This window comes from Chaetura pelagica, unplaced genomic scaffold, assembly GCF_000747805.2.
Source record: "Chaetura pelagica isolate M959 unplaced genomic scaffold, ChaPel_1.0 scaffold85, whole genome shotgun sequence".
NCBI classification, from domain to species: Eukaryota; Metazoa; Chordata; class Aves; order Apodiformes; family Apodidae; genus Chaetura; species Chaetura pelagica.
In genome coordinates, this window is record NW_009953505.1 from 3,449,683 (window position 1) to 3,460,287 (window position 10,605).

At 40.7% G+C, this 10,605-nt stretch overlaps 1 protein-coding gene across 1 annotated transcript in view; it reads right to left on the reverse strand.

The window, feature by feature from the left end:
- Positions 1-10,605, reverse strand: part of EXPH5 (exophilin 5) — a 37,957-nt gene that overhangs the window by 21,270 nt on the left and 6,082 nt on the right. Inside the window, exon 2 of the mRNA XM_009999430.1 lies at positions 9,711-9,807. Coding sequence (XP_009997732.1) covers positions 9,711-9,807 — 97 coding nt within the window. The remainder of the gene's footprint in view (positions 1-9,710; positions 9,808-10,605) is intronic.

Sequence of the window (10,605 nt, forward strand, 5' to 3'; positions counted from 1 at the left end):
GGGGGGGGGGAAGAAGTATTACTGACAACAGCAAGGACTACCACAGCTAAAGCAATTTGAAAAACTTACTATCCCCCATTTCACAGAAACATTAAATAGCAGTAACAACAACATTCTGGTTTCTAAGGTGCCACAGAAGCTCCTGTGGCAGGTTAATCCAACCAGGAAGAAATACAATGATACAGAGTCAAGTTACTCTTTCCTAGCACGTCAGACACACAATAGGTCTGTTTTCTAAGGCACTCTTTGTTCTTAGTAGCTGGCATATTTTCACTCACATTAAAGCAATCTTTTGTTTATTTTTCTGTCTTACTGTTTTCTGTTTGGCTGATGTCAATAAACCAAGTCAGCTTCATCATTACATGCAAAACATGATGTGGAAGTAGGTGAGTCAGAGAGGAAAACTGACTCCCATGTTTTGGTTGCACACACACATCAATGTAGAAAGACCTAACTGAAAAAAGTGCTTATTTTTTCTTTGGCTTTTGTATTTGTAAAATTAAACATTTCTGCAGTAATCCTCAAAAAAATCATGGCTTTTTCTCTTTTGATTAACAAAATGTTGTGTTGGTGGTAATGCTTGAATCTAACCTGTGGGTGTTGCAAGTCAACCACTCAGATTTAATTTTCACTTCCCCCAAAATACTAGTTTTCTATGTAAGTCTTCGTCCTTTTCATTATTAATTCTGCTGCTGTCATTTTTTTATTACATATTGATTTTATTAATGCTCATTAACCCACGAACTTACCTTCAAAGACATATTTGTCTGTGTATGTGATAAATAAAACCAAATATCTGCATGGGAAAAGAGGATGTGCCACAACAAGGAATACCAAAGAGTGTGTTGGTTCAGTGTTTCTTACCATGACCTAAATACCAGTTAACATAATGGAAGGACTTTCACTGTCCTGAACAGGCTGCCGGAGAGTCACCTAGTGGTGACACCCCTAGGAGTAACTGCAAGTGCTAAGAAAGGTTCACCTGAAGGACAGGGTAAACACTTCACAGCCCAGTACTGAACTGACTGGTATGGATTATGTTTTCAATCCCACTGTGATGGGTGCATCAAGTTGCCAGCTCACAATTATCCCTAAATATTTAGATTCCAGAAATGTGCAAAAGCAGGAGATTGAAGAGGGAGAAAGTAAAAAGGGAATGAATCTTCTCTAATTTCACCTCCCAGACTGTATATTTAGCAGGCAGAAGTATTTTGAACACTGAGATGCCACTTCTGCACATGATTTTGATGACCACCCTTACAAGCAGCAAGTAGGGCTACTTAAGCAGAGAGCTGCAAAAGGTAAATGTCATTTTGTCCTCAGAACACAACAGACATCAGATTCACATATTAAGCCTAGTTGTGTGTGTCAGTGATACAGGCAAGGAATGTGTGAATTAAAAGCAGAACATCTTTTCTGCCCTTACTGAATTTCCACCTTGTGTGCTCATGGGGAAAATCCTTCCATTTCCACCTCTATTCTTTTTAATTAAAAAGTAGAAAACCCACAAAATCTGAAATTATTAGACTATGTCTATTCAGCAGATTTATTCCACTATATTAAAGCCAAAAAACTGCTTCAAAATAGTCTAGTATGGTGGCAATCTGTACATTCATGACACACAATCCAAAAAGACAGTGAGATATCAGCATACAGGAAACATTCCCATCAGTCTCCCACTGTGCACTGAATACTTCTTTCTATTCTGTAACAATGTCTTCTGTGTCTACAATTTTTTAACTTAGGCCCCCTCTGTACAGTGGGTAAAAGTTACCTTTTTTTTTTTTCCCAAAGGATTAACTTCTCATACTAAACTATATGAAATGAATATCCTGGAGACAACTGACTCCAGCTGCTGTTTTCCCTCACTGAGTTCAACCTTCCATTTTCCCTTGAAGCTTTTTTCTGTTCCCCTGGGTAAGCACACTGATACTTTTCTTTGAAATAGAAAACTAGGAAAGGTTGTAAGGGCAAGGATGAGGTTCATTCTCGTGCTGACCACATAATTCCTCTCTGCTCTGGCAGCTCAGGAATCAGAAGTTCTCACTGAAAGCTCAGAAACCAGGAGCTCAAAGACTCTTCATAAAGTTAAGATTTTAAAGCACAGAGGTCACATGAGCTGAGAGTGACTAAACGCCCATCTCAAGTGGTAAACAATGCCTGAAAACATTACTTTTAACATTAAACTGGTTTAATGTTAGCAGCTACACTGGTTTACAGTGAAAACATTTTCTCAGCTCTGTTGGAACGAAGAGAAAAAGCTATAAATATATATAGTCTTTTAAATGAGTTTGTACATACTTAGAATATGAAAGCTTTTAGTCCTTTTGGCAGCTCATCAGCAAGAGTGAATGAGGTGAAATACCACTAGTAATGTCACAACTGTCAGTGATTGTCCATCTCAGGCTGATTCTCTGTCATTTCCTCAACAGTGAGTGCCAAACAGGGGAAAGCTCCACTCTGAGAATGTTTTACAGATGATTTACATTCTCTGTGTACAGGTTGCAAATGACAGGCCAAAAAAAAAAGGGTGTTACTTTATTATCCTCTCAATACTCACAAGCTACCTACCAATATTATATGGTAATAACCAAACAAATCCATGATGCAACAGAAAGGAAGACTACCTATCATTTTTGAAATGTGTCACATAACTTCTGAATGGTACTAATTGATATCTCTAATGACATTACTTCATTAATAGGAATTGTCATTAGCATTAATACATGCTAATAGGTGCAATGGATATAATTCTCCATGCAAAGATTCTGATTTGTCTGCAGGGACAGATAAAGTGTCAATCTAAAACCATTGCATGACAGGACTAAGTTTTGGGGTCCTGAATGTCTGTCATGGTAATCTTACACAGAAATACAGATGTACACCATATGTGCTACCTGATGTGTTGGAAGGCTGGAGATCAGGTCTGCTTAGGTCTCCCAGTAAATCTGAAGCTAATGATTAACAGCAGGCATATTTACTCTTCCAGGGTAGAGCTGCTAGTTGGTTGTGACACCTTTTATAAATAGTGATAGCACGCAAAGAGACAGGCATCTACGCAAGTAATTTACAGCTCAGCCATATATTATAAATTGAACTGCCTTACAAAGACATATAATGCAGATGCTATTCCATGTTATTGTATTACTTCCTTTATGCAAAACCGTTCCTAGGTAACAATATAAGGAGAAAAACAAGAAAACAGACACAGGCCAGGTGAGAACTCTGAATGAGGGGAATCGGTTCTAAATGAAGACCAAGGTCTCATCTCTGCAAGCAGTTTTGTGTATAATAGCCCGTGGCTCTGTAGAGAGCTCTAAACTTGAGAGGCTCCAGACAGGCTTAGACATTTGTTTGTACAGAGCTAAGCTTAAAACCTAGGGCTCTGAAAAGACACCTTTGCAATCTCAGATAATTGTGCAGAGTCTTACACAGAGCTGAAGCAAGATTCTGGTCCACAGAAGACAGAAAGTCAGCATGTACCTGCACACAGGTTATGTGTTACTAAAACACTGGAAAAGCCTCTTCTGCATTGCTTGAAATTAAAGAAAGCAATCAAAAGAGTGAATGTAAGCTCTGAAAGTTGATACAGCGGATGTTTTTAATCTTGAAACGCAATACTTATATACATGTATATAATACATACTTACACAGATCCTCTGCTATAGTAGTTTAGAATCTTGTAATTTATCACAACTTTTCCCCGTAAAATATAAATATTATAGTATAATAATACTTAGATATAACATTTGTATGTATATAATTTTTATATACATGCATATAAATACATCTTTAAAAACATGCAAGTCCATAATTCAGGAAGAAGTGGATTGCAGAGCAGCCCAGCTGCACTGCTGCAGCTTTGCTTGACTGCAGCTCTCTGCACTCAGACCCCTAATCTAGAAATCCAAAGATATGGCAAGCAGAAGTACTTCAGTTCCTTAATTATTCCAATCACAATTCAAATTGTACGTAATTTATGTGCAATAAAGTGTAAACAGACACTTTTCATCATTTACTCTTCACTTTTGTGGCTTTCATGATTTATTTCTGAGGCAAGACTCACAAAAAGGATATGGTTTCTGGTAGGAGTTTAAAGTGCAGGCATTGAAATACAGCTTAAATACATTTAACAGTGTTAACATAATAATATAGTTTAAAAGGAGGTTTAAAACACATTCCATGTGAATATTTAGATGCAAAAATCCTCAAGAAAAAGTCCCAGTTTTCCCCTACCTGTTTTAATGCATTTCCCACATGAAATATGAAAGCTGTGAAACTTTTCATCCTCTTAGCTCCAAGGAGTTAAGTAATGTTTCAATTTAAAACAAGTACAGGAAAGAGATTGAACTGAGTCTAGTCTATATAGCCCTTAGTCTATATAGTCCTCTGTTAAAGTTACAGAACACAGAGGAAAATGAGCTCTAAAGCCCATTGGGCCAAACCACTTGATTTGAAAACTAGATTCAAGGAGCAAAAAACCTCAAAGGATTATTAAATTCAGTATACATAAAACACTGACAAAAACTAAATTTTAAAGAAGACAGATGCATGCAACATTTTTCAAATGCTGTCAAAACAGTATCTGATAAAAAAACAGAATGCCAGCTGAAGTCTTGACAGACAGCCCAACAAGCCTTGGTCTCAGCTGTTAGCCAGGTCTCTCCAAGAGCCACGTTGACAGGAGGTGTAAATGCTTCGTCTAGATGGACCTGAGAATCTGAAGTACCTCAGGGACCAAACACAGCAAAACTCAAGCACCTTTGGCTTCACCAGAGACAGCCTGTGCTGTGGTCTTTGACAGGATTACAAGACAGAAATAGGCTGAACACACCACTGGAGCACAGCTGTGCCCATACCAGAGGAGATACCCAGCCACTCTGAATGTGAATCAGGCATGTTCCTGTCCGATGCTTCTTTGACTTCTTGGCAAAACCAATTTAACATTTCTGAAATATGTGTGAGGACTTGAAGGTGTTGGGACACAGCGTGTAGAAGCTGTCAGCACCAGAAAACATTTACGAGGTGCTTCCAAGGCTGCTCACTGCAGCTTCATTCCTTCCTTACAGCAATGACAGGCAGAGCACATCACACTTCCCTGGCATCACCTTCCAGAGGCCCAGTGCCATGCCTACCCCACATGCCACTGGCATTACAAACAACTTTTAATAGATATATGTAAGAAAGCTGAGCTAAAGTGAGAGTGACCATGCTTTGCTGATGTTTGAAATGCTGACATTTCAGACAGTTCTCTTCTTCATGCACCTCAGTGTTTCTTGGCTTGTTTAGAAGTTTTCTTCTACCTGATGGCCTTTTCCAATTCTCATTAATGTCAATTATTATTTTAACTTCTGCACTTGTATTGTGGAGGAGACAGAGGGTGTTGAGAACATAGAAACATCACTATTGGAAAGGTCATACCTGGGAAGTGCATAGACTTCCTACAAGGTGTATGAGACCTTAAGTGGGTCACAAATACATAGAAAAAATAGCAACATCAGACTGTTGTGCATTAGCTATTCCAGAATAACTCCCCCATATTGACTGACTACTGAGTAGTTAATGCTGGCTTGTGCCTGACCCATTTGTTCTTGAAGTCTGGTCAATTTATCCATATAGACAAAGCCCAACTAATTCTACTTTTGCCAATAAGCTTGGACTTAGAAATTGTCTCCCCATGGGCTTAACAATAAGCCTTGACTTAAATCTCATTAGTTCCAACAACCATCTTCTTTTTGGCAGCCCTAGTGACATAAAAAAAGTGGGGCTAGACAATAATAACAATCACTATCATTATGATTTTTATTTTTACAGTATTTTGTCACTTAAAAATGCAAACATTAGTTTGAACCCTGGCACAAGGCCTGTGTTTGAGGGCCATCCCTCCTTCCCCTGGGAGCTGCTTTTACATGGAGCCAGTTCCTTGCCCCAGCTACAGCCCCAGCAGCACCCCAGCCGTGTCTGTGCAAGGCCACTGCCCGCTGATCTGGGCTTTCCCTCCCTGGCTGACATCCCAGCCCAACCCCAGACCACCTACCCCACCTGCCTGCCCATCATGGGGTCCTAGCAGACTCTGGTCACTGTCACCAGGCCTGACACCAACATGACTTCACAGCTTGACCTTGGCCCTGCATCATCACCATGGCTCTGCCCCGTGACTGCCGGGCTGTGCTGGACATGGTTACCCTCACCAGGTCTGATCCTGACCCTGACCCAGCCCCACGGCCTGGCCCTGGCCCTGCCACACCTCCATGGTGATGGGGCTGGGGCTGCCCTGTCTATCTCGCTGGGCAGTGCAATGGTGGAACAGGACGCTGCCCTGCCCACCCTGTGGGTAGCACCCGTGGCCCCAGTAACATGAAGAAAAACATAAATACATTCACTGCACTACCAGACAGACTCTTCCAAACATAATGCACCTCAAAAAGTGCTTCTGGGTCTCATTCTGCCACTGCAAATACTGCAGAAAACCTCCTGTTCTCAAAAACAAAGAAGAGCAGAGAAGAGCAAACCTTTTGTTAACACTGAAATTAGTGAAATACTGTAAAAAGACAGGACCAATGAGCTACCAGAAATGCCAGTTTAGACACAGCTCTGTAGATGTAAAATGAGTTACACTGTGGACTTTAGTTTAGTTAGCCCAGATGTGCAGGGTTAAAAACCAAACCAGGAAATGGCACTCACTGTGCCCATCTGCCCCTCGCTGTCACCATCAGCTCTTCCTCAGCTCACGTGAAGCCCAACCCCTTGACTCCAGGCCCTGCCACAAGATAGGATTATTAAAAAACAGTGATGAGGAAAAAACTTGATATGCAACTTATCTAATTGTCTTTGGTTACAGTACCCCCACATGAACAAAAGGAGTCCCCAAATAGGGTTATTTATGACAGCAGTTGCTTACCAAACAGTGCAAAGGTCTCCCCTGCAGTTTTTGCTTCTATGTACATGTTAGCATATTAGCACTTCAGAGCTGCAAGGACCTGTTTCCCTAAGTGTTTACAAGTCACTAAACACAACAGTGACACAGTATCAGTAGTAAATAATAATAGTATCTCCTCCACAAACAAGACACAGTAGAGCACTTGTGCCCTGAAACATCATGGGTGGAGTATCTCTTATGAAAGAATTTCTTTATTAATGCTTTGTTCAGGGAGGGAGCCCTGTTGGAACAATAAAATAACCAAGTGGTGCTGTCCTGGTATCCTGCCTGCTCTCCTCACCCACGCAATTCATGGGTATTTTGGGGTTGATTCTAAAAGGTCTTTAGTTATTATAAAAATTCTTAGTAATTATAAGGATTTGGGCCCCTAATCTCTATCTGTGACACCCAAGAAGTTATTCTTAGTCTCCAAGAGGCTGCAAGAGGGCACACGGGGCTGCTTCTTTGAATAAGCCAACCTAAAGGCTGTAATGGCAGATCCCTCAAACTGTAAGCAAGACAAAATAACTGAAGAACCAAGAGGGCGCTGAGTATGTTTGCACCTCTGTAACAAAAGCCTTCCAAGGTTATGAGCATGGAAAAAGGCAAAAAAATACATTCTCCATGTAGTGTTTTATTCCCACCTTCTATTGCCACACCTCTGAGAGCAAAATATCAGTAAGAATACAATAAGGAATCGCTTGCAACAAATTATGACCTCAGTAAATGACCTGCTCTAAGGCAGTAAGAATGGTTGTATCCCTATAACAACCAAGTATATTCAATGATCTGTTGTAGAGACTGTCTAGAATAAAGTGAGGGGATGAATCTTTTCCACAAGAATCCTGTGTTGTTAATGGGTAATGAGAGTAGAGCAGTGAGTGGCACTGACTGTACCTCCCAATTAATTTCTTTTGCTTTTCATCTTCAAATGAAATGAGAATAAATTAAAACAAACCTCTGCTTTGCTGCCATCTGTTCTCATGGTCATATTCTGTAAGAATAAATCTACTGAATAAAAATAAAGCAAAAGCATAAACCAACCTGGAAATAAGCAAAACAAATTAAAGCAAAGGGAATGAGTGCTCCTCTCTCAAAAACTCCATTTCCCTTTCCCCCTTTTTTTCTGTTCCTATTCATATACAGAGGGTGATACCTATGACATGTTCTGGAGCTGGGAATGATTTTTTTTCCCCATTCTTCCTACTGAAAAAAGAAAAAAACTTTACACAATACAGGCACAGTTACTTCTCAAAACACGATCTAGCAGGTAAACTGTTGTACAGCAGGTAGTTTCATTTCTCTGTTCAGTGGCTCAGTCTCTCAATTATTTTCAGTGTCTCATGTGAAAGTGAAGATAACAGTATTTCCCTTGTTCTCAAGGATTAATAAACTAGAACACCACAGGGCTATTGCATGTAGTCATAATAGGAGCATTGTATAAACCAGACAACTCTCCTAAACAAAGGTTAATTAAAGAATTCAGAGCTCTTCTGCCCTTTTAAATACATTCTGCATTTATCTGTAGCTCTTTTGAATCTCCCAACTGTTCATCTTTTGGACAACCTGCAAATGTACCAGCTATCTGTTCCCATAGAACAACCCCCTACCTGATGTCTGTTTTAAGTAGCTCTCTCCATGCCTCTTGCCTCTTCTCTTCTCAGCCGTTGTCCCTGGGCCCTGGTGCTGTTTCAGCAGTGGAGAAGCATCTCTGCACCCAGTACTCAGGCACTCTGAGGTATCAGAGCCTGAATGCTGACTGGAAAGACACTTGGGCACTGCCCGCCTCTCCACACCCTGCAGAGGGAGGAGCTGTCTCGGAGATAAAAGGCAGCAGCTTCACCTCTGTATCCCATAGCTTCATGCCCTATTGCTGCTGAGCCTTCACACAGGGACTGCCAGGCCCTCTGCTACCTGCCAGGCTCTGAACTGGTGTCCTGAAGACATGGGAAGCAGGCAGCCTCCCTCGTCACCCTGCCCATCAGCTTCTTTGAGAAAGGACGGAAAAGAGAAGCACCTACAGGTTTGTTAAGCCTTTGGGACCTGGGGCTCTGCATGCAAATATCAGCTGTCAATTCTTCTTTAATTTCTGTCCCCAGCAGCTTCTGGGGACAAAGCTTTAGAAAAGGAGCCAGGTGCACCCTGAAGCCTTGAAAGCAGAAGTCAAATAAGACCTGGAATATTTTTATGTCATGATTTACATGCCTATTTCATTATGTATGGAAAGCTGACCTGTGGTATTAAGAATGAGCCTACAGCAAGTATTCATTGTGTCCTATGGAAATGGAATTGTTAGGGAGCATCTTAACGTGATAGTACTCTCTGAACATACTGGATTTCTCCTTGTTTCCTCCTCGGCATCTAACTGCAATTGAAATATTAGGGAGAAGGAACCTTCTTCCACAAGCATCTGTAAAATCATAATTTTCATTAACCAGGCTTACAAAAATAGTATTTTGTGACTTGAGTTGGACTTCCTCTGTAATGTGGCAATTATTATTATGGAACAATACATGTATATTGATACAAAGACACTATATTAATTTCTCTCCCATGCTAACGTTTATGATTAATGAGGTTTTCTCCAAGTTGGTATTATCAATGAGACTAGATTTGATGAACAACAAAGAATACTGAAGCTGGATGTTACCCAAGTCCAAAACTAACCTGTTTTGTTTTTTTGTTTTTTTTTGTTTTTTGTTTAAATTATTAAATACGTGGTTACTAAGTTTCTTAATTATTTTCGGTGTATATGGTAATGAAAAGTCATATGAGTTATACAAAAGCTGACAGTTGCTGCCTCTCTGAACCTGTTCCCTTAGAGTCAGGAATGGCTGGTTTGCTGTTGCTATCCGTAGGTACCTGCTCAGAGGAGCCACGAGAGGGCACTGGAAAGGAGAAAACAAGCAAAAAAACTCAATGCTGGGAACCAGCAGCCCAGGCAGGGCACATCAGGAGCTCAGCTCCTTGACAGTAGCAACAACAAATAAAAGGTCCAACACATCACACAGTTCATTTCTGCATAAAAGGGAAAACACCACTGAGAGGTTTTCGAAGCCAAGCTTAGAGGTCTGAAGCCTGCCAAGGTAGCCAAGAAAGGGCTGACAGTGCCCAGAGAATGTGCTGGGGCATCAGGAAGAACAGGGAGAGACAGCACAAAGTGGGGCCCACGGCTTCACAAATGTGCACAACTGACGGCCTAAGTCACACGGTCCCACTCCACGTAAAGGCTACAGAGAGAAAGAAAAAGGGATATGGAGAGAGGTTGCATAAAGCAGCTAGCATTTTCCAGAGAATGTTCCCAACATGCATTTAATTTCACAAAGGTGTGGGCTGTCTGGGTGAAGGGAGATCCAGATGTTTTATCAAGATTCCAGTGTAGGTAAGCAACAAGAAAAGAAAAAAATGATGTATTTGTCTGGAAACAATTAAGGTTCTGTAGCGGAGAGCTCAGTGCACTTGAGGATTTGAGGAGCTAAGTATTTCATGCTGCACTGCAATGTACTTGTGTTTAAGTGAAAATTAACTCCGCTGAACCATGGTTATAATTTGTGGGATACAATAAGCCATGCAGGATGTCAGGATTCATCTTTTAATCTTACTTCTGACTTGTCTTTCAAAATTAACTGGTGCTAACATTTTTATATAACAAATGCAGCTTTTAAAAAATAAAAGTCCATTCCTGC